This window comes from Lepidothrix coronata, unplaced genomic scaffold, assembly GCF_001604755.1.
Source record: "Lepidothrix coronata isolate B3197 unplaced genomic scaffold, Lepidothrix_coronata-1.0 Scaffold110, whole genome shotgun sequence".
Lineage (NCBI taxonomy): Eukaryota > Metazoa > Chordata > Aves > Passeriformes > Pipridae > Lepidothrix > Lepidothrix coronata.
This window is the reverse complement of record NW_016690290.1, coordinates 144159-170712: the sequence shown is the minus strand read 5'-3', so window position 1 is coordinate 170712 and position 26554 is coordinate 144159. Positions and strand designations below refer to the sequence as shown.

General features: G+C 37.3%; 1 protein-coding gene across 4 annotated transcripts in view; it reads right to left on the bottom strand.

The window, feature by feature from the left end:
- NFATC3 (nuclear factor of activated T-cells 3) overlaps positions 1 to 26554 on the bottom strand; it is a 64629-nt gene that overhangs the window by 27155 nt on the left and 10920 nt on the right. For all 4 annotated transcript variants that reach the window (XM_017824437.1, XM_017824438.1, XM_017824435.1 and 1 more), the window contains exons 2-3: positions 20710 to 21841; positions 11754 to 11916 (exon numbers count right to left, since the gene is read on the bottom strand). In XM_017824437.1, the coding sequence (XP_017679926.1) occupies positions 11754 to 11916; positions 20710 to 21841 (1295 nt within the window). The remainder of the gene's footprint in view (positions 1 to 11753; positions 11917 to 20709; positions 21842 to 26554) is intronic.

Below are 26554 nucleotides of genomic sequence, written 5' to 3'. Positions count from 1 at the left end.
GCCATCTTTCACAAGTTCTCAACACTGTGACTGCATCATCCATTTTCCTCAGAGTTAAAAGAAAAAAAAAAAATCTTAACACAATGGAATCCAGCCTAGATGTGACGTTAGTGTGTTCACTCTAATACTGGGAATTATAAAAATTACAAGCCAGACCTATTCAAAATTTTGACTAAGTTCCAAATGCGGTCACTGTGACAAAGCTAATTTCCAATTAAGGCTATTTTCCCCTTCCCAAACAATGGTCTGTACACAGCAGTTCTAGAGATACTGGTGATATGAGAGATAAGGAGGGGTGGTAGGGATACTTGTAAAACTAAGCTGGTCTGTCTACAGTCCATGGAGAAAACATCTTCTACAGAAGCCTACACAGAGCAGGAGTTTAATTTAGGGAAGTGAAACACTCCCTGTGCCAGCAGTTGCACTGTTATTGCCTGAGAGACTCTACGGCCATATACATTTGAGTTGCTCAAAGCCATGTCTAACACTAGTTTTCCCTCTGTGATTCTTGACCCTCTGTGCTCACCCTGAAATCTCATTATGGAATACAGGGCCTGGTTTATGCAAAGCATGTTCTGGGAAAGGCAAGTCCGACACAAAATGCCCACTCCACCACAGATTAGTTATATACCAATAGGTTACCACGTGCATTTGCTGCAGGATGCTCTTGTGATACCAGCTCGTGTGATTGAGTCATACAGCACGGCAGTACACCTCTGTATCAAAGTAGACATTTGAAACTATTTTGCTACAGTTTCAGAAGAAGTAAAAACCCCACAAGACCCACACACTATCACCTTCAGTCAATTTTCTTCTGCTTTATATATTAAATTAAATGAAAAACAAGATGCCCCAAGAAGACTACAAGGAAAACACCGTAATGCAACAGAATAGACTTTTATAGTAATTTAGAAGAAATGGATGCATTTTATAATTCCGAAGCATATAAATATGGCAACCCAAAAATTATCTGTAATAACATCAGGACAAACCCCTGAAAATTTCATATATACTTAAAAGCCATGCTAGTGCAAACCAGTCCCAAAACAAAACAGAAAGCCAACAAGGCCTCCCCCGAACTGGGTCAATCAGATGCTTCCATTATAGCTTTGTCTCAAATTGCGATAAAGCATCTGCAATGATGTCCTCTTAAAGGTATTGGAATATACATAAATACGGTTAGGCAGAGAGTAGTAACACATTGGCAAGGTAGCAGAGACTTCAAAAATGTATATTTTGCATTGCTGATAATTTATTGCATTTATTCAAGGTTTAAAATAAAAAGAGAAAAAACATTGTAAAGCCATAAATATAAACAATGTGTGCAATACATGTGGCAACTAAATAAGCTAGGGGTGGGGAAGAAGAGAACAAATAGTGGGGAAGAAGAGAACAACCCCTATTTGCCACAGCAGAGAGTATAATTCAGGGCCTGACTGCAGTAACAGAGCCACATTAAAGGGAAACATATCCCAGCCTTAAGCAAGCAATGAACAGGCTGCACAGTGTCCTCGTGTTCCCAACAGCCCTATTTACAGCAAAAAGCCAGTAAGCCTAATTGGCTGTGGATGCTACTGAGACAGCCTGATGTGCTAGTGAAACTCGGGGAGCTGGAGAAACTGTCAAAAACACGTGGATAAAAACCCTTCAACCTTTATTATACAAATTTGTGCTTTAGAGTTAACATTTTCCCGTAAAATTTTGTGTAATAAGCAAGCTGACAACTCCATGCATGCCATGGATTCTGCAAAAGTAAATCAAAGATCTACAGTGTCTGTTATCAAAGATAAGAGTCTGTGGGGGCCAATGAGCCAAAGCTTCAGTAGGAAATGATCTGCTGGCTCATGGAGAGGATGCCCTGCACATCCCATGTAGTGTCTATTCCATAATCACTGGAAGGCCATAGTGAAACCAACACACTGTGTAGCACAACAGAATTAAAGAAAGCCCATGTCACACCACTCCTGAGAAGAGAAGACAATGTTGGATTACTCTATTAATGCACCTGGAAGTTCCCCCACTATATCTAACTACAGGTGAATTCAGCAGTTTGCTGAAGGGTATCGAAGTGTTCTGAAATCCATTCTATGGCTAATCCTGGTGAGAGCAAGCCTTGGATGTCTCTCCCTGTACAAAACCTGTACAAAATAAGTAAAGCAGAACTTTCTGCCCACCACACTTGGTCCCTGCTGGAGACTGAATCATCATAGGATCTGAACTACCTTCTGTCTCCTAGGAATGGTGTCATCTCTCCTCCAAAAGAAAAATTGTATTTGGAGCCTGAATTGCCATTATTGATGCAATACCTGTCTTGTAAATAACAAAGAAGACTTACTACCCCAAATCAACTTCAAATCAGGAAAAATTACATATTTTGGAATTTAAAATGCATTCCTTTTATATACAGTTTTGTTCTCATTCAAAAAAATGTTGACTGTTCTTAATTTCATTGACAGCAGGGTTATTACCTTGTCTGCTTTATGCACAATTCTATATGTTAAACAGCCCAAACATTTAAGTCAGTAGAACAAAATTCCTAATTGTTTTTCAATGAAAATACCTACATAATTAACCTGAAAGAACATACACTATGCTTTGTTCAAATACATAATGAAGACATGGTATCCGAACCTTTATTTCGCCTTAGAAAAGAACACACAATACACACAAATAAGAACACAGTGTCTTTGTACAGACTATAGGTATTTAAATAAAAGCATTTTACAACCTATTGGCAAGCGCTGCAGAATCACCACGATGAAGATGTGTTACAGTAAGTCACTACAATACCAGCATGCCCCGGATTCAGTCACGGGTCACTTACAGATGGACAGGAACTTGAACTACTGCTCGAGCCCTAGGCAGACTTTCAGGTATACCTTCCAGCATTTACTCCATTAACATGCAGTCCCAGACCTGCTCACTACAAACAAGTTACTAATTTCACTTTAAAAAAAAAGATAAACCACTTTCCCAGGAGCAGCAAACAGTATGCTGTAGACAACTAGTAAGTTACTGCACAGTGTCACTACTGACCTCTAGAAACCCTGCTCTGTAACAGAATCCTGATCCACCACCCACTGCTCTGCTGAGGAAACTCAGCCAAGTTGTTTTTGTGTTTCTATATCGTTTCCATAGCAAAGGTCAGTGCCTGCGTAAGTTAAACTAAAGCAGGAAGGCTAAAGACTGAAGGTCACTACAGGATAAGCCAGAAGGGCTTCGTGCCAAAGTGCTTCCAGCCGTATTACTACACTGCACACAGGAAACCCAGGCATGGCTATACCGAGTTTATAGCTTTTACCCAGGAACTACAAAGATGGTCAGTTAATGAGAGAACTTTTGGATCATCCAGAAGTTGTACATTAAATGGCAAAAACACTCCTACGTTCTTAATGCACACATGAAAAATCTTTTTAAAATGTGTAACACTAGACAGTATACACATTGATTTGATCACTGAAGACAGCAGCATTTAAACTTGGAATTTTGTGGCAGAGGTGAGAATCTTTTCCTTGCTGAGGAAAGCAGAGAGGTCACATTAATTAAGAGGCATCGACCTGGAAAAAATAAGTTAGCACTTTTCCAGATTACACAGAGACTATACTGGGACCATATTTGGCACACGTCATTGGTTCCATACTCCTATCTAAAGGAAACCTTGCAACACATGAAAAACTTGTAAGAAGACTCTTTATAGTCTCTAATACTTGAAAGTGCTATCTCTTCACCCCATCTTTTTTTAATTAAGAAGGTTCTGTCCATGTTTTTCATTTATTGTTGCAGGCCAAGTATCGCCAATCTCTATTCAGGTGTAAAAGCTATTTATCCAGAAGATGTCATTTCATAAGACATGAAACAAAACTTGAGAAAAATATCCAACAGAAAACTATATATTTCACAGTAACCAGATACTTACCAGACAACACTGGTATACTTGGAAATAGTCTGTTTTTCTGAATCAAAGCATCCTCAGTTTATTTACAAAAAGCCAAACACCTAATAGTGTCACTGAATCCAGAACTGATGTCAGGGTTTCATATGCCTACACTTTCAGTCTTAGAATTGAAGGGAAAACATGGAACTGGGGAGGGGTGGTGGTGGTGGTAGGGTAAAAATAATTTCAATAGCTAAGTTTTATGCTCAGCAATCAAGCAATACTGTGATACCAATAACATTCAGACAGTGTCAAAACTTATTTGATTGTATTTTTAAATCAATTTTCCTGCAAAACTTTCCAGCATATATTAGGAAAATGCCATGCTTAATCAAACTTTTACTGAGGCTTACTACTCAAAAGTTTTATCTTTTATGTGGTTTTTCTTGCTTGCTAATTGAAGATGAAGATTTAGTCAACACTTTAGTGCTCCTTCCTCTTTCTGCAATTAATTCACTGCTTATGGCATTACTGGATTGGTAAACTAGGCTGATTAGAAAGAAAGCTTTTACATACAAATAGGCCTCCCTAAAATAGGGCATAGTCTTGAAATACAAGGCGTGTCAGGAGTAAAGTTTGGGATAATCAAGTCTTTTGTTTACCAAAGTTAACAATCTACCTTCACCAAATGCACCAGTAATTACATAAAAATCCTCAGTTCAAACATGAACAGGGAAGGAAACACAGAGCTGTGTTAAGAACTACAAGCACTTACTAAACATTTATTTCAGATGGAGATTTCCTAGGCTTTTCAACACCTTGATATGAAAAGCATGTTGTAACTAGTTATTTCCTCCTTGATATTCTCACAGCAGCTGGATGCACTTCAGTGACTTCGGTATTCCTTTGAACAATCCCCAAAGTCACAAGGTAAGGAGGACAAAAGAGAAGAATGGAGGCCCTATTCTAAAGGGTGAAAAGAAAGATAAATCTGTTCTCTTGAATTAGGTATTTTTTCCTTTTACTTTGGAAGACTGTCTGAGCAAAGATACGGTATAATTCACCATGAAACATAAACAATCCTAAAGGAAAAGAAACTTTACTGCTTGAATTTTGGTCCACTTTGAAAGTAAAATATTATTTTATTTCTTTTTAAAACTTAAAGAAAAAAAAAGCAAACCATGCCTTCTAAATGGTTTGCTCCCTTAGACAGGGGAGATGCAACCCACAAGCCTGGAGTTTTTTGGACAGCAATACCAGAGAGGCTTTGAAGAACCAAATTTTTTTTTTACAGATATTTTTCCACAAGGATTTCACTTTTGAGTGGTGTGCAGTGACTTCCCTAAAGAACTGTGAAGATTGTTGGGTTTAAAAGCTGAAGGGCTGTCTGCCAAGCTGAACAGCACATCTATCAGCAATTACTTGGGAATAAAAGCAAAGGATGACAAGGATTCAAGAGCATGAAGACGAACATAATTTGAAACAAAAGACACAATGACTAACACCAGTGGTACAATTTATCATGAATTTATCAACAGCTGCATTTAAAAAAAACTTGAAGCAAACCATATACATAAAATGAAGAAATCAGAGCTCAAGGAAGCTACTGAAAATCAGACTGACCACAGTCATCTCTTGTAGCCTTGCAGGGGTGCAATGAGTGCAGACCCATAATCTTCAATGGGCTGTTTCAAAGAGACTGCAGAAATTCATGGAAGAAAACTCCATTCAGATTTATTAGGCAATATCTCAACCACTGGCTCAGAAAAGTCTTACCAGCTCATGGGAATTTATTTTATTATTTCATTCTGATTCTGTAAAGGTTATAATGTTACAAAAAGTCTGATTTTAAATATAAGTATGTGAAACCAAAACATCTACTTCCCCTTCCTGAAGCACAGTACTATTTTCTATCACCCGATTATTTGATGTACCTTTCCATCAACTGAGAAGAAAAAGTACATCAAAAAAAGTATCTTTGTCTTTTGCTAAATAAACTTATTGAGTGGACTGACTTGAAGATTTTAAAATAGTATAGACCTTCGCGACTGTAAAAAAAAATAGTGAGAGATAAAAGGAATAAACTTTATTAAACTATTAGGTAGGGGCACAAGTCCAGCTAAAAACATTTTAAAGGTCATCACAAAAACAAACAGGTCCTGCAAAGGACTAAAGCAAACAAGAAATTGCAAATATCACTGCATTACTGGTCATGGTACCACGTGTTTACACAATGTACAGAACATTCTTCAAGGTATAAACACTTGGATTTCTATTTCTGAAATCTCACACTTCTACACACTCACTGCCTGCAGACAGGATTGAAAGCGTTTTAAATACTGATTTCAGGCATTTCTGAAGAGTATTTTAGCTTGTTCCTGTCTAGTTCTACGCAATGCAAAAAAGGATATAATTTAATAGCTAAAATAGTGTTAGACTAATAGTCCAACTTTACACAGCGCAGAATTGCCAATCACATGTAACTGGTCATCACACTGTCCATCTGCACTTTGCCCTACTACACTCTTGGAAAAGAAAAAAAACAAAACACAAAACAAAAAACCTTTACCAAACACGCAGGGGGCTGGGGGGGGGGGGAAAGACTGCTATTCCTGAAATACCAACTCCAAATGCTAATTATGCTATGAACAGTTTTTGGACAAGCATTTCTGGGACAGGAATACGTTATTCCCACGTAAGCTGTAAAAGAAACCCCATAAATTGGTTTTAATTTAGAAAAAAAATTAGTAAACATATAATACAAAAAGCAGATGACTGTCATCCAGTGTGTCATTTTTACTGTTTTTCATACCAATTACTGCATTTTCTAGATTGAGCATTCAAACATAGTAGATGCATCAATACGGCTTTTGCTATCTATTTTGGTGATTCTGAAGCATCATGGCCAGGCTTTGCCAATGAAGATTTGGGAAGGGCTCTACCCACATTTGCTACAAGCGTGCTGGTGGCTAAACAGGCCAATGCGAGATAGACAAGTCCGGTTGCAAAAGGCACAGCAGAAAGACTCCTTAGGTGGTATCGACAAGACATGATTCTTTCTGCGTTGTCTTTTCTCCTCGAGAATGAGATTCTGAAGCAGAAGATGCCTAAATAGTCGTCAAATTGTTCTTGAAAGATATGTATTTTTAGAATCTCATCCAAAGGTCAACGTTTTTCCCAATGCAGCCCATTACATAGTTCACACAGACTGATACTTATCTTCTGCCTTCTGTATTTATTGGCAGTTTGCTGTCACCAAACGACAGTAGGCAACTACAGCTGGGATACAGCCTGCCTTCTGATTATGGACAAAATAGGAGTAAATTCAAGACAAAAATGAAAATTAAAGAGTGAAAGCCAGGAAAAATGGGAAGGGTCACAAAACACTGAATAAGTGTGCTACTCATTGGGCATAGAAAAAAGAGAGAATTCTGATATTATACCTGATAGTCAAGTAGTTACATGCATTGACCCCCCAGAACACCTGGGAAAAGGTGACAGCCACAGAATTATAGGCCAGGAAACATACACTCATTTAGACAGTCCTTTCGTTAATTTATTGTTTTCATCTCTGACATTGCTGTTACATCCTCTCTTGTTGCTTATAGTTTCTTCCACCAGAACTCAGGCGGAGTTTGACAGGCTTTTTGAGAAACATACCTGTTTCAGAATTTTCTAAGTAGTTTTTCAGCTCAATTAGTTTACTTTCTCTTCCACTGCAGCTCTTCAGTCATTACTTCAAGCTCTGCAATCACCTTAAACAGAGCTGACATTGAATCCCTCACACAGCAGATGACTGTTTCCTTGTCATCGACCAGCAGTGCACAGCCATCCAAACAAACTAGCTTAGATTTAGTATTTCTTTCAGTTCTGATCTTACACTTTTCTTCAGCTGTAGTACTGCTGAGTTGTCCATATGGATTACATGATGCTTCCCCTCCTCTGTTACTGTGGAACCAGCTACAGAAATAATTTTGCTTATGGCAGAGGAACTGATGAATCCTTAAATCTTTCACAGTACAGTAAAAAGACACTTCAGGCAAATTCTTAATAGCTACCACTGCTCCAAGTTTATCTTGCATACATGGGCCATAAGTGGATTCTATATAGTGTCTGTTACAGATACACCATCTATTTTAGAACCAATTACCCCTGTCTCTAACTGACTCCCACAGTGCTGAATGGCCACAGGACAGATACTCCTCGCACACAGAACGGCGCTAACAAGTAGCTGTGAGCTCAACAGTCCCTGAGTACATCACATTATATGGTTAGCAAGATGACTGCCATGTAGATCACCACCTTCCCTAGCAATGGGATAAAAGATAAAATGGAAATACTTCTTGGTGTGCACAACACAGCTTACAGAACTTACTACCAAAAGTTATCATTAAATTTAAAATACTTCAGCTCAGAAAATGGCAGAAATTGACATGAGGAGCAGGAACACAATATATAAAACTAGTTTTCTTGTTCAAAAAAGAAAAATTCATTTTAGATGAGGAAGCTAAGATATAAAAGTAAAAAACCCCCAAACTATCCCTGAGAGATCTTTATCATGTGCCACCTGCTCTAAAAGGCTTTTCTGGTTTTGATAATAGGCATTATCCAAGTGAAGTCTCATGAAGAACCTTAACCCGTTTAGGTAGAAGTAAAAGCTCATTCTAGCAAATTTGAAGTGTAAACATTATTTATGTACAATTTGATGTGGGGGAAGGGTGGGAAATTCAAGCAATGATGATTTTTCACTTAGAGTTGTATGAAATGTGACAGCTACTTGTTTAAAAGGCTTTGTAGATGGGTTAAGTTCCTACTCTAACCTATGAATTAGAATGGTAAATGTAGACAGTGCTCAGAGGCAATTGTCTCTGAGCAATGCACTACAAAATTTGCACATAATTCAGATGACAAAAGTTCAACATGCCACCTTTCTCCTTGCAAACCATTCTGCTAAATTACTTATTCCTTCCCCGTGAAAACTGTCAGCCTTATCATGCAGATTCTCTACCAAGGTAAAAGAAACTGTTCCAGATGACATGAATTCACTGGAACATACTCCCAAGAAAGCAGAGATTAAAATTAAAGGTATCGGCTAGTTAGAACATTTTGCATTAGAAAGCAAGAGATTGCCATTGCAGAATTTGTTTTCTTAAAGTTGAGAGACATACAAAGCAAAGCATGATGCTCCACTTACTTGATTTCCTCCCATTTGGAAATAAGCTGATTAAATGTACTCACAACAGATGATGCCAAATTTGTCAGAAGCTTAGTGTCCTAGCAACAGGTATGGTACAGTATTAGTAATAGACTAATGACATGCACTAATAGATTAATGGCTTGAAGCTATGTACTATCTTAAAAATCTTTATTTTAAATAATACATCAACTGCACGTGCAGAACTACAGAGGTTTCACAGTTTGGAAATTCAATACTCCAGCTTTCTATAAAATTTATTTTTTTCAAAAGCAAACCAAATTGTGTGAGAAGCAAAAGCACACAGGCCTTCCGGCACCCAAAGATGTGGCAGCTGGACTTGACAACCGCTGTAGGTCTCTTCCAATTGAAATATTCTATTCTATTTATCCACATTCTTTCTCATCTCTGACATTGGTTAACACACAGTTATTTAACACAGGAAAATGCTGAGTGCTTTACTGCAGTGATCACACACATGAAAGTGACTGGTCTAAAGCTAAGAGCACCGAAAAGAAAAAAGCCAGAAACAAGCAGTAATGCATATCGTGAACTGGATTTGTGTAATAAGCTTCCAGAAGTACTGGTGTCATGGTTTCCACTACAACTGGAAAATATTTCAATTTGTATTTAACGTCTGCTTACAGATATTTAGTATTTACCTTTACCAAATTTGGCCCTTTGCATACTTTTTTTCCCAGCAGTGAGTAAAAAGTTAATACGAATCAATGCTTTGTTTCATAACAACTTCCTCTCTCCCATCAAACACAACAATTAATTCCCAATTCAGCTGGAAGAGACCAAATTGCAAAGTAGAATACTGATTTGCATTTGTACTCATTTTAATTTAGAGAGGCCTAGTACAACGCATGAGACTGTCAGACACTTAAATTCTATCCTCGGTTTTAAGATAGCATTCTTGTACAGTGAGGTATTTCACAATTTCAGTGCAAATACATAGCTTTTAAAATCATTAGTGTAAGTCACATAGGCTACAGATCTGTCATATGAGTAGGAGAAAGGATGGGGACAGATTATGCCGATCCTACTAGCACTTTGCATCTGGTCTCCAATAGTAATGAGTTACTCCCAACTACTGGAAGAGGCTAACTATTTCAAATACATTTTTAATGTACAGGTTGCTATAGCAAAAGATATAGGACTGAAGCTCTGACCATCATTTTACTGGAAAAGAACAGGAAATATCTTGGATTTGGAGGAAAAGACAAACCCTGCTGTAACCTTCATGTAATCAGATTTTTTTCTTATTGTTTTATAAAGATTCTGGAACTGTTAAGATAAAGACCATTAAGCAAGATTGAGGTGAATAAGCAGAGAGACATTGCTTTCACCCAAGGATGTGGCAAACATAACCAAGGCATCCTAAGAAGTCCCACAGTTCCTCATCTTCCCCATGTTCAGTGTATGAGGATGGGTTCCCTTCCAAGCTGCATGAGCCAGCTGACACTGTGGGTATTAAAGGAGACATCAGTGACTACCCCTAACCAATCCAGAAGTCTTCCCAGCATAAAGCAAGATATTTGTGTACACACCAGAATGCTCAGAGAGGAGCACGTCACAGCTTGTGCACACAGTTATTCCAACAACACCAAACCCACACACCTTTCTCTTCAAAGAGAATATGATGCCAAAGTTTTCTTATGAAAGCCAAGCCTAGTTTGCCAGGATCTTACATCTAATTCTGAGCTCAACAATAATTGGACAGTGTTTGCAAACTATTTAAATAATACACTTTAGATGCCATAGCATTTGGAACATATAGCATTAGCTATAAAAACCCAGCTAAAGCAGCTGTTAAGGGCAAGTACCACTTATGGAAACAGTCAGTGAGTACCACTTATGGAAACAGTCAGTGTATCACCACGCTCTGTGTGGCGATGAGGACTGCTGCCTGCACTACTGCATTTTCTTCAAGCTGATCAAAACTGTTCTAAGAGACAATAAATCTCCCATGATTCCGTTAAGACAACAGAAACCATGTCAAAAAACAGAAAGGCAAGAAAGGAGTTTTACTTGCCCTTGCAGATAAGTAGTCCAAATCTAGTGGAACTAGGTGATGTCTTACTTTTCAAGGAGATAGCAAACATTAAACTTTGAGTAAGAATCTTTGTTTTATGCTGAAGAAATAGAATAGTCAAGTTTAATTTACTACAAACATTTAAGAGAAAGTTAAAGGAATTTATGGGTACCATTTCACAGAAATAAAAAGAACAAGAGGCATTTATAGTATTCAGAAGCTGTTTCAACACCAAAAGGAAGACTTCTGATTCAAATGAAGCTTTACCACATTTCAGTAGAGTTTCGACTAATTACGGTGACTTCTCTTACCTGCCCCCATGCACAGTCCTTCCTCCTTAAAGTTTGTGTTTAATAATAATAATAATAATAATAATAATAATAATAATACACTATTGCACTGTGAACCCCTTCACAGGCACAAAACTTCATACAGCATAAAATTGTGACATGCATTGTAATTGTAGCAAACTTTAAATTTTTTAGCAACCAAAACTAACTTTTGTATTGAACTAGTTCCATTTAAGGGAGAAAATCTTACCCAGGAAAGACTGTAAGCTTCACACAAGGGAACAATTCACAGCATTGTAAATATCAATAACTGTAGCTAAAAAATTACCTTCTATTCAAAGAAGCCAGACTTCCTACCTTCACTACAGGGTGTCCTCCAGTAGATGCTTTTACTGCTCCTCGGCTTCCTTCTGTTTCATAGTGAGCTCTGTGATGAGTTTTAGGCTGGACTTCTATTTTCAGTTCACACTGCCCATAATGACTTGGTAAAGGCCAGTCAAGAGGTGGCAATGAAGATGTGCTGCAATCAAGATGAGCACACTGATTACAAGAACTGTGCCATCTGGCCACAGTACAAACAAAGCCTTCACTGTAAAACACGATATCACTTTCCTAGCAAATGATAACCAAAGAAGAATACCTACTAGCTTAAAAATCTTACGTGAAAATTCCAAAATGTTGCTGGTACATTAAAGTCTTCAATTAATCCCAATTTATTTTGGGGTTGTTAGAATGGAATTTCTTCTTTCCAACACCTAATCAAAAGAAAGGCACTGTATGACCTCGAGCCTCACACTACCAGTGCTACTACAATGCCTTTATATTAACTTTTTATCCTCAAGTATATCAGGAAGTAAGTTCAAATGTGGTTTAGAGAGAACAGTATAAATTCAGTTTCTGCTTGTCATTAAGTTTTAACTCTCTGCATTATTACCTTTCAACTTGTTGTTTTTGTTTTCCTAAGTTTGGCAAGTGCTGCACTTTGTTAACTATCATTAAAATGAACACTATATGATCATCTGAAGTTTTAAAAAGCTTGTTGTTCTACCTAAGCATAAAGACTTACTGCAACAGGCAACAAAGAGACCTAAAGTACATGTTCAGCTTATCCACAGATATATCCTTTTACATATTAGTAAAGTCACTCCAGGGAAAAACAAAATGCAGTTATTAGAAGTAATATGGAAGAACTTCAAACCAAAGTTTTCATACCTACCCTTTTACCTGCACAGATTTAGAGACTTAAGATTCTAAAAAGATCAACAATCAGATTCAAGTCAGTAATTACCTAGTGGAGTAAATTAAATTATGAACATTTAAAAGTGAACATTTATAGCATTGTTTACCAAACAAGAATATTTACAATAAAAATAAGCTTCTATTCACATAGTTTTGTTCTACCCTACTCTGACCAACAGGAAAAGTAAATTAGGTTTTAAAGTAATGGACAAATATTAGTTTGTATTGTCATCTGGGAAAGCTCAAATCCATCTCTTTCCACTTTACAGGAAGTCAGGCAAACCCTCCCCCATCCATGCAAATTTCCACAAACGTGGATAGCCACAGGCCTATAAAAGGTAAATGATACCTTCTGGAGAATTTAGCTAAGATGTATAAAACCATATCCTCAGGTGAGAAAGAAGATAAATGTTTGGACTGAACAAATAAAAAAACAAGGAAAGGGATCTGTCTTTAGCAAGTATCTGGAGGGACTTGGGCTCAGCCTGCAGCACCATACTTTTACTGCAGAAATGTCTGTCACTAGGAATGGAAAAGAGGGAGAAGAACCAGCCCCGCTTGCTGGCCTCCTCCTACAGGAGAATGACCTCCAAGCCTACTGACCTGCTCTTTCATGGATACCTGCACTGTGCACTTCAGGAGAGAGCTGGCACTACAACATAAATCTTCACTCCTTTGAGAGCAATGGGAAGAAGAATATTTCCCTTTCTTCTTACTGAAAGGCAGAAATATGAGAAATAATCTCCACCAGCATTCAGTGTACAGCAAAGAGGCTTCTTCCTCCCCCTAAGGAGATCTGATGATTGGTCCTCCCACAGCAATAGTATTTACTGGGTAGGAGAGGACTGGTGACATCAGCAATAAAAGAGGAAAGTGTCAGGAATGCAGTATAAGCCCAGTCCTTCGAGATACTTACCACAGGCCAGGATGTACTACCTAAATGCTACTACTGCCTATCACCTAGACCTTAGCATTCACTTTTATAGCTACTGAAGGAGAAGGACTCAAGTCTTCAGTCTGAAAAGGAAAGAAAACGTCAGGATTAGAAGATACTAAAAGGAATTCAAGAAGAAACACAGCACACTATTTTCATTTAGTATTTCTGGAAACCTTTTAATCCCCCGTATAACCAAATATTATATGTCAAAATAGTTGGTATACACTGTGAACAGATATGGTACCTAAAAGAACTTGGTTAATGCACCATAAGCTACATACCAATTAATGGGAGCTTTTACTGAAAGTTGAATGATAAACGCGGTCAAGAAAAAAGTATTTGCTGCTTGTGACCACCCTCCATACAGTCTCTCAGAGAGATTTACTCCTCCTGCAATTAACTAATAAAAATATGGCACAAGCTGTATCAGACTAACATTAGCTCCTGAAAAAACACTTGGCATACTAGAACAAATATAGAGACGGGAAGATAATCAAGTCTCAAGATTTTGTCATTCTTTGAAAACAAATAGAAAATAACAGTATGAGAGAGTAAGCGAGTGCACTATGCACGTGCAGATGCCTAAAACATCAAAAAATTGCAGAGCTTTCAAAACACAGATCTCCCAATAAATGGCACAGCTTTTGAGCTGTGTACATCTCTGTGTACATCTGAGTACATCTCTTTGATGTACTGCATCAAACAGATGTCTTCTAGATATAGCTGGCTAGAGAGTTACAGCTGCTTCCCTTTTGAGTTTGGTGTTGAATACCCAAACTGTTGTTTCTCTGAGTATTTCTCTTGCTGTCTCTAGAAACCTCAACTTCTCAACAGCAGTGGATTCTTAAAGTTTTAGAGTACTCTGTTAAGTACCTTTCTGCCCTGTAGGGATATCAGTTTTATGTATTTCTGCTTCCTTATCACCCTTACAATTTTTCGAGACAAATACCATATAGATACACATTTAATTGAATCAGTGATCTAACTTTAGTTCATTTTGAAAGGTAAATTTTTTAATCCTATTAATTTACCAGAGTCCCAGTTATTTGTAGACCTTCTTCAAACAGAACTAGGGGGAGGGAGGAGAGTGGGAACTTCCCAGCCAGCACTGTCATTTTCTTAAAGTCACATGAACCCACAAGCTTGGACACTAAATAGAAACTCCAGGAGAATACAGTCTATAAACTCTTAGTGTTTTTTTTATTCTATGCAGAATTCCATATCAAATGAGAAAACCCATGTCAGCCTTTGGAGGGCAAGGGGTAACATGTTTGCATGTGTTCTGAACACTTTTTGATATGAAGCAAAGCTATTTTTGTAGCAGATGCTGAACATGGGAAAGTAAGTCAGAAGCTGTAGCTTTTACTGCATTTAAGGACGCGTTCTCAAGAAAATATTACTCAGTGTACACTATTAGCTGAGGAGCAGCAGTAAAACTTCTACTTAACTCACCATGGTTCTCAGTTGTAAACTGTGCACTGAACGTCAGTGATTTCTGGTAGTGCAGAACGTGCCAAATTCAAAACCTAGTGGTGCATTACGCTTAACATACCTGGAACATGTTTAAGAATAAGCAGCTCAGCTGCTTCACAAGTAAGCAAGAATTTAGCGTTACAAAGATTCCTGTGTCCTGACAGGACAGCATATAGCACGACAGCATTTGCATTAGCCGCTCACTGTGAGTTTTTTTTCAAAGTTATTTTAGAACAAAAGATTAAAAAAATTAAGAACCTTTGTTCCTTAAACCCTTCACTTTTCAGTCTTGATGGGAGAGGAACACATTTGTGGATATTCCCACATGTTTCATTACTAAGTTCTATCCGGTTCAGTGCCATATTACTGTTACAACAGCTTGTGACAGTCTTTTACAGAAGTTTCTCTAAATTTTTTGTCTTTAAGTGAGTAAAAATCTTATTAACAATGCAGTAACCTACTAGTAAATCACCAAATCACATGTCAGGAAATTGAAATAATGAGTGACAGATATTCTAATACTTTCAATAAATCAAATCTTCACATGCTGTTGAAACAGCACCAATCTGTAAACCTACAAATATTCTTCCAATAATACCAGGGGAGTTTTATAATCTGATTCATGCAAGCTTCCAAAAGCTCATACTCACATCATACCAAGACTAAAGGCTCCAGAGAATAGCACCTCTTAAAGAGAACTAAGAGGTAAAGAAGGAACCCTTCAGTAGCATTCTCAACATTTCAAGTTATCACTTTAGTGATAGTTTTATCAATATTAATTTAACAGATTCTTCCTCTGCAACCATTATCTCCAAAACAGAACTGATTAAGGCTACACAAAATTGACAGGAAACAATGATGTTGAGTACAAAAACAGTCAAGTGTGTCCATAAGGACTTCAGTATTCAGATTGCAGAAGTCAGGGCCCGGCTCTTGGTCTGACTATGCCACTCTCACACAGGAAGAAACTTAGGCCAGAAAGAAGGCTGCCCATTTGCACTTGGCTGTGACCCTATAGCAGTATACGTGAGACAGAAGGAAGAACAAAGCCTGTGAGAGTCATTAAAAATAAGGCGGTTAAAAACTTAACACTGTTACCTTCCAGCTGTTGCACTGTCCCTGGATAATGCACTGCACAAACAGCTGGGGCTCTGTGCAGACAAACTGCCAGTGCTGATCTCTCAGCTGAAGCACATCGGCCATCAGCTCACCTTCAGTCTAATGCTCTCCTGGACTCCTTGCTTAGAAAGCTTTTGAACACAGGTGGACCTGATATAAGAACTCATTTTAGCCACTCTGTATGAAAATGTTCCTCCCTCTTTGTAATCACTAATTCTGGTAATAACCTTTGAGAGACACACACTAGTATTTCCAGATACTTGTGAAAGTTCTTGTTTCCTTTGTTGGTTGAGATTCCTAGATCTCCTAGAGTGATTCTTTTATTAATTCTTAGTTGCAGAAAAATGAATATTTTCCACTTACAGGTCCTCTCGACACATAATAAGGAAAAAAGCTCACTGACTATACAGTGGGGATATTCCACATCTCATCTCAGTTTTTGCAGAGATGAACCCACTGAGTATCCTGTGACGAGTCAGTGTTGCAACACAGCGAACCCCTGAGAATCTCAAATAATAACTATGGTCCAATACTAAGATTTTCAAGAATGCTCTTAGAGCCAAACTACTGCTGTGGTTGCTCTTCCCTGCCTAGAACAAAGTCCTCCTGGTGGAAGACTTCTGAAGTCAAGATTTTTGGGGCCATTCCAGATGCCACAGTGGCTTATCAATAGACTTTATTAATACTGTTTACATTCAAAATACCAAGTTCTATTACTAGTAGACCCACAGTTAATGATGCTTTCAGAGTATTGATATAGTATATTGCCAAGTAAGAATTTATATTCTATCATTTCAGAACAAAGTGGAGAGTTGGATAACATGTACGGCGCAAAAGGCGCTGAAACACTACCTGAATTTCTCTGGATTCATTAATGGTGTGTAAACATTACAGCAATAGCCTTGCTTATTAAAAATCTAAGAGGTTCAAAGTTCTCTTGCTTGTCTCACTTAAGTGGGTCCTTATCTTCAAAGTCAGCGATTTGCAAATATTTTCACTTCAAAGTTTTGCTAACATAGCATAGCTGGTGTTATTTCTATTTATCAAAATAAGGTGATAAATACTTAGCAGTCTAACTTTGCCTCTAGTCCACTCATGTTGAAAGATTTTTCCTTCTTAAAATTAAGACCAAAGTCCCAATAGTTATGGTAAAAATATTACATAATACTGTTCCTCTCTACTCTCCAGACTTCCAAGACAAGGATTCAGACAAGAGAAGCAACTTTTCTGAGTATTCCACCACTATATTTAAACTAATTTTTTTTTCTGAGAGAATAAGTGACATTGCCAGCAATCCTAGTTTCCAACAGTAAAATACTCAAGTTGCCATTATATATCCATCACTACAAAGATTCCTGAGCTGTAAATACATCTGTCAAAGCCTGTTTGTTCATCACCACTAGAACAAAGAAACTACCTGATGCCCCATCACTTCTCAGTGTTACAAATTAAATTCATGACAAAGCAGTCTGAAGACACACATCAATTTATCCAGTAGTTTTTAAATCAATGTAATCAATGTAAAAGTCTCTAAGAATTCCATGAAGGAAGTAAAAGAAACTAGGTTTAATTTTAAGATTTTTGACCATTAATGAATATTGTCCGGTTATCTTCCAGACACAAAAGCACAATTTATTCCCATCAAATACTGTAGGGTTAAAAAAGAAAAAAAGAAAGAAATTAATGACTCATTAAGTTTACTACCCTAAGAAGTCCCTATTTGCTTGAGACACAAATTAGATTCTCAAGACCCACTTTACAGAACCTAAAACTTAGTTATTCATATTAAAATCGTAAGTTTAAAGCAGAAGATAACAAAAAAATAAATGTATAAGCAAAAATAACAGAAGTCCCACAATTTTCAATTGCATCATCAGTGATCACTCTTCTAAAAAAACCTCCATGTTACCTACACCATTGCTGGCCATATCTGTGATGGTCCTTAACTCCAGAACACCATAACCACCATTAGCACCAACAATGCTGCTGATCTCTTGTGAACTGTACTTTTAGTGACAAGTTCTGACCAAAGTTGTTATATTACTTGCACAGTAGAGATTTCTAGGTCACTCCTAGACTCTTTTTATTCCCCTTGTTCAAGTAAGAAAAGTACTGTAAAACAGACTTTCTAATTTTATTTTTTTTTTTCACTTTCTGGAAATCTTACAACTCAAGCTCTAACAGCAAATGTGCAAGAAAATAATAAAATCAGCATCTTTATTGACTGTTGGGAAATTAATATATAAATATCAATTGTATAATTCTTTATGACAACTAGGATGCTCACTTTTGGTCGCTATCTTGCATTTCATTTCTATTCATAAAACATTAGGGTCAGCTTAGCTACCCTGCATTATAAGAATCAAAATTATAAAATATTATATGACAGAATGGAATGTTTAACATACTGAAGATGCACATTGTCATAGCACCTGTGGAACAAGCTACAACTGCTGAGTAATTCAACATTTTGCTGAGGATACAGCTGCCAGTGCAACCATTTCCACTAATTCAGTAGTCAGATGACATTTTGGCACCAAATGTATACAGCTTAATAGATTTATTTAGTTTACTTGTGTATAGGTGTACTCTTCCTTTTCTTCTGTCTGTTTCCCCATTTTATATTTACAGAAATTCTTCAGTGCCAGCTTCTAAATAAATTTTGACATTTAAAAAATATTTTTACTTTTTAATGAAAACATTGAAATTGCTTTTTTATTCAGTTCTACTCAGTTCTCCCTATGACAAGAAACAGGTTTAACTGAATTATCTATTTTTTTAAACTACTTTGGTCATCCCACAAAAGAACCGTAGATCCACATCCCATCCTTCCACATGTCTATATGTTCATGACCTTTAGCGTTGCAGTGATGCTCACCTTTATGAACTGTGTTAGCCTGCAAGCTAACAAAAATGCCAAGTTAGGACTGCTTAGCATCCTACAGAAATACAATACAATTCCAAAATACACTATTAGGAAAAACAGTTGTTACTGTTTTAGTTTGAAGAAATGATTCTGGTAACAGATTAGAACACCTATTATTAACAGACATTCTTAAAACCCCTAAAAATTTCAAGACAGTTAATGTATCTGTCAACACAGCAGTTTCAGATCTGGTAAAAGAGATTTTTCCAGCCAGCAGCTTTACTGTTAAATTTCACATCCATCAACAGTTACGTAGAAGGACATTAAAAGAGGGAAAAAAAAAAAGCCTTCCACCTACTAAAATCAATACAATTCTGAGGAGAGAAATTAAAATCTGTGGTTATACCATTAGGCAAAAAATGACAAAATGGCTGAATAAGCAGTGTTTAAATATATTTAGCTATTAACAAGACAAGCTAGTTGATAACTTCTAAGGAATTTATACAAAATTTTGCAATGATAAGAACACCACATTTTATCATTAACTACCAAGATTTAAGCTTTGCCTTTTTCAAAATAGAGCATACATGTGAAGAATCCTAACCTATCCACCCCTCAACCTCCCCTAAAAAGAGGAATTGCTTCATTTACTACACTGTTGAAGAGCAACTCTTAAGCACTGCCCATGGACAGACTTATACTATTTTAACCAAAAGTATTTTAAAATCAATACAGAATAGAATGGAAGCACCGACATTTAAATCTATAATATGGCTTTTCATATGGATAATTGTGCTTTACAGGTATTAATCTAGTGGCTTCTCCTTCCCAGTACCTTCCTACCCCTTATTTTTAAAACCTAGTAGAACGAGGAAAAGGTTCACAAATCAAATGGATATCCTGTGACAAGTAATTACAGTATCTGTCCACCCAGCAGCAATGCTTAAGGAGCTCTTGTTTCTACTCTACCTACTGCACTGGCAAAGTGACTCCAAAAGCTGTAAGACAGGAAAGATCATAGAACTGGTCCATCTAAAAAGTAATGGAATGGGAAGTTCTGATTACCCCGATCAAACCAGGTCTCTCTTCTGAGCCTCCACAGATCATCCTGCTAGTACATGACAGAACTACAAAAGAGCTATTTAATTCTATGGTGGATGTTGGAAATACCTTGTAATGACAGCCCAGACAGCCATTCTTTCTGGATGATTTTCAGCATGGCATACAATTTTTTTTCTTTATTCTATTTCTAGAATTACATGAGCCCAAAGAAGCAAGTAGAAACAAAAGCAAATAAACTCCCCACCTCTTTTGTGGTCTCACAGTTCTATGAAATCAGGTAAGTCAGGTTTCTCTGGCTATATTAAAATGTCAACCGCTCAGAATAGATGGAACTGCAAAGCGTGCACAAAATCTGCAGACATTTAATTCAGCTGGGCTCTGTGCAAGTACACAAACAAACTAATCCTATGTTACAACGCATCTCCTGTACTTTTAAAAGAAGAAAAAGATGGGCATTTGGTATCTCAACTTATTTTTTCCTAATTATAACATCTACCTGCCTACAACAAGTTTTCTTTAAGTAAAGTCTTAATGCATCACTGAAATATAAGGACAATGCCTACTTAGGATGCATTGGAGGGGAAAAAACAGGAGGGGAAGACTTTGTAATCACTTACCGAAATATAGGAGTATGACCAGGCTTCGGTTTGTTCCAAGTAAAGTGTGAAGGAACAGAAAGAAATTGGTCTCCGGGCAAGTCTTTTTTCAAGGTGTGCTGAGATCCAGAGCAATCATCTACTGCAGTTTCGAGGGATGATGACAAGTTACCCTGCTCTTCAGGACAGATATCGACCTTTCCAGACAAAGTGGCGGTCTGATCCTCTGAGGTCTTTCTTGTTTTTAGAGGAATATCAGTCTCTGTACAACACTGAAATGGTGAAAGGCCAGAATTAAGGCCTTGTACATTATGAATGGAAGTGTTTAGCCACGTGTCTTCTGTTATGCTTCCTCTGGGAGAATGGCCAGGTGATGGAGTTGGAGAATGGTGAGGAGAGAGAGAACCAGCATAGCAAATCTCAGCACTGGAGTGTCGTCGTTTCCCACAAGGGGATGTAGGTCTTGATGAGGGCCTTGATGTTGGTCTAGGGCTTAACCAGTTTTCATCTGTAATACTAGTTCTAGGAGAATGACAGGGAGACTGTCTAGGTGACAAGGAGTGCCCAAATCCATAAGGCTGCTGCCATAATTCATCACTGGGACCTCTCGGAGAACCACCAGGTGATGCCAAAGGAGAGCCAAGGGTAAATCGAGCAGCTGCTTCATTTAGCTCTGAGTCTACATCATCATAAACGTGGGAAATGGATTCACAAGAGGAAGCGTCTGAAAACCAACTTCTGGATGAAATGCTGCTGGCAGGGCTTGGACTAAGGGATGATTCCCTGTATGATGGCTCAAGAGGAAGATAGAGATGGTCCCGTGAAGGCCTTTCCATATAGTCATTTTCTGTGCCATTTGTGTGTAGTTCATCTTCACTGGCTTCGATCCCCTGATGACAGTTGGGTGAGATCGATGTAATTTGAATACTGGGGCACTCGAAGGGTTTGGGTCCACCTAGTGGACTGTATTTGGACTCTGGTACCTCACACGTGCCTTCATAGTTCTTATGGCTCTGAAGTCTTGTAGGAGGTGTCAGGGGAGAGGAGTGAGATTGCAGTCCGTGGCGCGGAATACAAATGGGCTGATTCACAGAGGACGATGGTTGGTCTACATTAAAGATGTATATGGACGCACAGTCATCTGACTCAAGATCTGAAAACAAAATTAAAACATAAAAAGAAAAAAAGGAACAGAGTCAGAATGCAATACTTGGAAAAATGCCATAAACAAAATCCTTTGTTTCCCAGATATGGACTGTTATCAACATCATGGACATTTCCCATTATACTAGCTACAAAAAATAAAGCTAACTCTTAATTTTACTTAAACATTCAATTCAAACTTTATCTTTCACAACTGTATTCCACTTATAATGTAATATTTTTCATCATAAATAATTTCAAAAAATCATATTTTTATCACAAACAGGACTATGGTACTTTCTGCAAGTCTAGTCAATACTTACAAGCACATACATAATATTTATCTACTTTAACAATAGAAAGCATCTTACAGTGACTCAAACTTGAATGAAGATTATGAACCACTAAAAACATTCAATCACAAGAGGTTCAACAAAGAATATTACTAAAGGTATTATAAAGAATCATATTCCAAAGATCTTTTTTTGTTGCTTAGAAAACTCTTAAGTGCTCATCCCACAAAATGACATTTTTCAATTGCAGTCTCATGAAGTTTGAGCACAAGTTGTTCAGCAAAATAAGGCAAAACAAAATATTCTCAGATCTCACTAACTTATCCAAAACATAGGAAATATTACAAAGAAAAACAAGAAATTGAGAGGGAGAGCAAGCCTCCTTAACAAAATCAGAAGCTTTGTCTCACAGAGTTGAAGCAGATTTTCTTGCCCCACTTCTCAACATTGAATTGTCAACATGAGACATTTGTCTGAAACAAAAGTAGAAAAAACACAACTCTTTTTCTTATTTTCTAACCTTTATGATTCCACTCTTGTTTCTTTCCACTTGTAAAACAGAGCCTTCACTATAATTTTCCATAAATCCAGGCTGGATGACATTAATTGCATTTCTAGGTATTAGCTCTTTTTAAAATTATTTTTATCCTGAGTATCAGCAAAATATTAATACTTGTTTTAAAAAAAAAAAATCTAGTCTCTCTCACTGTCAGATAAAATGTCCAGACAGGAAGCTCTACATTTTAGGCCTTTCCATTATGAAAAAATTAGTTTGTTAATTAAGTAGTTCTATTATCAGTTTTACAAATAGGAATCAGCTTAAAATTAACTAAACCCAAAACAAAACTACAGCTCCTCAGAGACAAGGCAGCATTTTCAAATGGAGACAAAGCAGATTGTTACCAAGGAACAGACCACCTTCCTCAGAATGTTCATGGGCAGGGAGCAACTCTGCAAGAAATGTATTATAGGAGGCACAAACTGCATTTAAGAGGAGCACAGAGTAATTTCATAAGCACTGTGTGATTTTATATATATTACAGTAATGTATGAGAATTATCCATATTATATAATTATATAATTAACTACTATTATGTGTTAAGAGCACAAAAAATCAGTATAGATTAATTTCTAGATATGCATACACTAAAAGGATCAGGATTCTCAAAGGTCTATTTTATGTACACACAATTAACACAAGCTCGCTACACTGAGCACTATCGAAACTGCATTTCCCTATCCCTTCACTAGGGTAACAAACATTTTTTAAAACTTTAATTGGTGTGTCTTTTTTTTTTTTTCTTGCTGGCTGTTTCCTGTCACAAAACATGAAATGCAGACAGTAGTTGGTTACGGGTTTTCCACATCTATTGGAATATTAGTGTGCAAGATCATAGATGTCATTGTTCCTAACTCAGTATTAACATTAAAAGCATAGATCAAGGGAAGAAAAAGGCAAACCTAATAAAAGCTATTATCCAGCTTCTCAAAACTTAAAATAAAATAGTTACAGGTACAGAATTTTTGAAATAATAATAAAAATGTTTAAGGAAAGCAGTTGGTAGTCTTCAAGCCCTGTGTGTAAGCATATACTGTCATTAAGTTTTATGAACAGTAGTAGCACATGGGTTTGCACTAAAACTCTCACCAGTGCAAAGAGCAATATTTCTCTTGCACCAATAATCCAGAAATCTTAAAATTTTTAAGACACTTCCTCCACTTTCAGTGTCACTGGGATTTACAAAAAGCAGATGTACATTCAAAATTTAAGTTTCATGGAGTTGAGGTGAAGAGATCTGACCAGCACAGAACTATCAACACCAGCTGGGAAGAACTGGGGAAGATATGGAGCAGGCAGGAGAGTACTTCTGACTCAGGCTTCTTCAGTCCCTTTCCTGACAAACAACTTCTAAGCAGTTTGGCACTGTGCTCTCTCATTACCCTCCCCCAGCACACACTCAAAAAACCAGGAAGCCAGAAATCTAATGAACACCAAAGCCAGAAATCTAATGAACACCAAAGCCAGAAATCTAATGAACACCAAAGCATGCTTAAGACTGTGGACACAAGATAGTTGGAAGTCTAAATCACCCAAATCATTTTCGGACACAATGGATAAGCAGGTAGATTTATTTCAGCCTGTACACACAAATACTCCCCCTTACAGTTCATGTGTTAAAATAACCTGTTAGCTGCTCACACAAAAGGACAACACTAAGACCTTTACAAATCATGTCAATAATTCTACTAGATTATTTACCAATAATTATTTTTGTCCTATTAAAGACTGTAGAGAGAATCCAATCTTGAAGATCCCTCTAACCTATCTTAAGAGACTAGTAAACATACAAACACAAATACAACTCGGGTGAAAGAAATGAGAGGAAAAAGAAAGAATGAAAAAAACTCAGGTAATAACCCTTAAGAGGGAAAGGAGCAAGAATAGCTCAAAACAAATCCAACACAGGGCTTCAAGAAGCAGAAGGTAAACAAACAAAGGGAAGTCTCACAGTAGGCAAGTACAAGGCAAAAATGAGTTATGGCGAAGCCCAAGGGGAAAAATGGAATTATGGAAATCTGGTTACCTAATAGGAGAGCTATTACCTCCAAACAATCCTACTGGGTAAGGAAAGACAGTAAAGAAGTTGGTCAAGTAGTGAGGCCTTCACTGTGCATAAAATGTAAGAAAGCACTCAAGACACAGAAAGTAGGTCAGATTATTAAGGGAGAGTGTAAAACTACAACAAGCACATGGGGGCAAGATGCTAGACACGGCAGACCTGGCAAAATACAAAAGACCAAGAGAAGCAGTGCCATTCACATCAAAAGCCCACAACCCTAAAAAGGCAGGTGCGTTAAAAGCTTTTGTAAAGTCAACTGAGTAAATTGCTAACAAAGGTAACAGCAATACAGAGTAAAGAAAACTGGACTAAAAGGTTAAAAAATACTGAAGAATTATGGCCCAATAAGTTTAACTTCAGTTTTAGAAGTAGTATTAATAGTTTATTTGTTCCAGTAAGCTTTTGAAAGGAGACAGAGAAACTAAACGAGTCACTGTTTTGCTAAGAACAAACCACGTCAAACAAATTATGTTTTATGATCAAATGAGATCTTCTGGATCAATGGCACAGAAAGAAACTCAACTTGGTTTTTACTTACTAAGACTTCTAATACTACCATGCACAGAGAAGCCAAGGAGTCTTTAGAAGTTCAGGGAAGCCTTCTTCCCCACCCTGCTGAGATCAGGTTCACTACTGAGGGATCACAAAAAGCAGCAGATGCTTCATATTCACACAGTGTATAAGCTATATAAAGCTGCAGACTTTCATTGCAATCTCACATCAGGTGTCAGTGCCATCCAACGTCAATGAGAACCAGAAGGTCTCTCCTTTTGAATGTACATTTGCTCCTGTCTGGAAACAGATCCGTTTCCAGGAGCTCCTCTTCAGTATTAAAGCAGCGCTGGCTCATCCCTTACTAAGCTGCTAACTACACTTCAACATAAGCTGTCTAACTGGGGAATGTACTTCAATAATATCCAGAACAACTGCTTCTAAAGCACATTTTGCTCGCTACTTGCTGTATCAGAGTGCACATTCAGGACTGGTAATGCCTGCCCACCAGTTGTTCACTCCTCAAGGATGTACTGGCACATGCACATGTGCAGCTGTGCAGTCACCAGATTTCTCTAGAGAAGGAAGGTCAACTACAATCACATGTCTGAACACAAGCCCTGTGCCAAAATTATCCAAACTGCTTTATTATTCTAAGTTTGTAAGCCCATAAACAAACAGGTTCAGACTACAGGAGTTGCAATAAGGTATTAAGAAAGTGCAACTTGACCTAGGTCTTATAAAAATACTACTGTGAAAATAGGATCAGTAATCACATCCTTTAAATAGAATGAGGAAAGACCTGGGCATTGCCACAGACATCATGTGTGTCTCCCTTCCAAACTTCAGAAAGGATAACCATCTATTCTGTTTTCCAGTTCTGTCATGACAGTAACCACTATCTCTTTCTGAACACAATGGTATTATTAAAAAATGTTAAAAATATCTCTAAGTAGGCACAAAAAGGATATGCAGCTCCATTTTTTATTGCATTATTCTGCAGATTTGCAGCAGTTTATATATTTCTTGGGATGAAAGAAGAGTTAATCTTCACACAGAACCCAAAATACCCAATAATCATAGTTTTCCTTTTGTGCATTTAAAAAGACAATTGATCAGAGTTCTTACTGGTACACCACACTGAAGCTCTATAATTGGATATTTAACTCCAGTTTTCCATTACAAGCTTAAGTTCTCCAGAGACACTTCCTACAGGCTTAAACACCAATTTAAAAAGAACACAACCCAAAAAATCCACTAAAAAACACAGCAATGTATTAGTTTATAAGAAGTATAGCTGATTAGTAAGCCAAATAT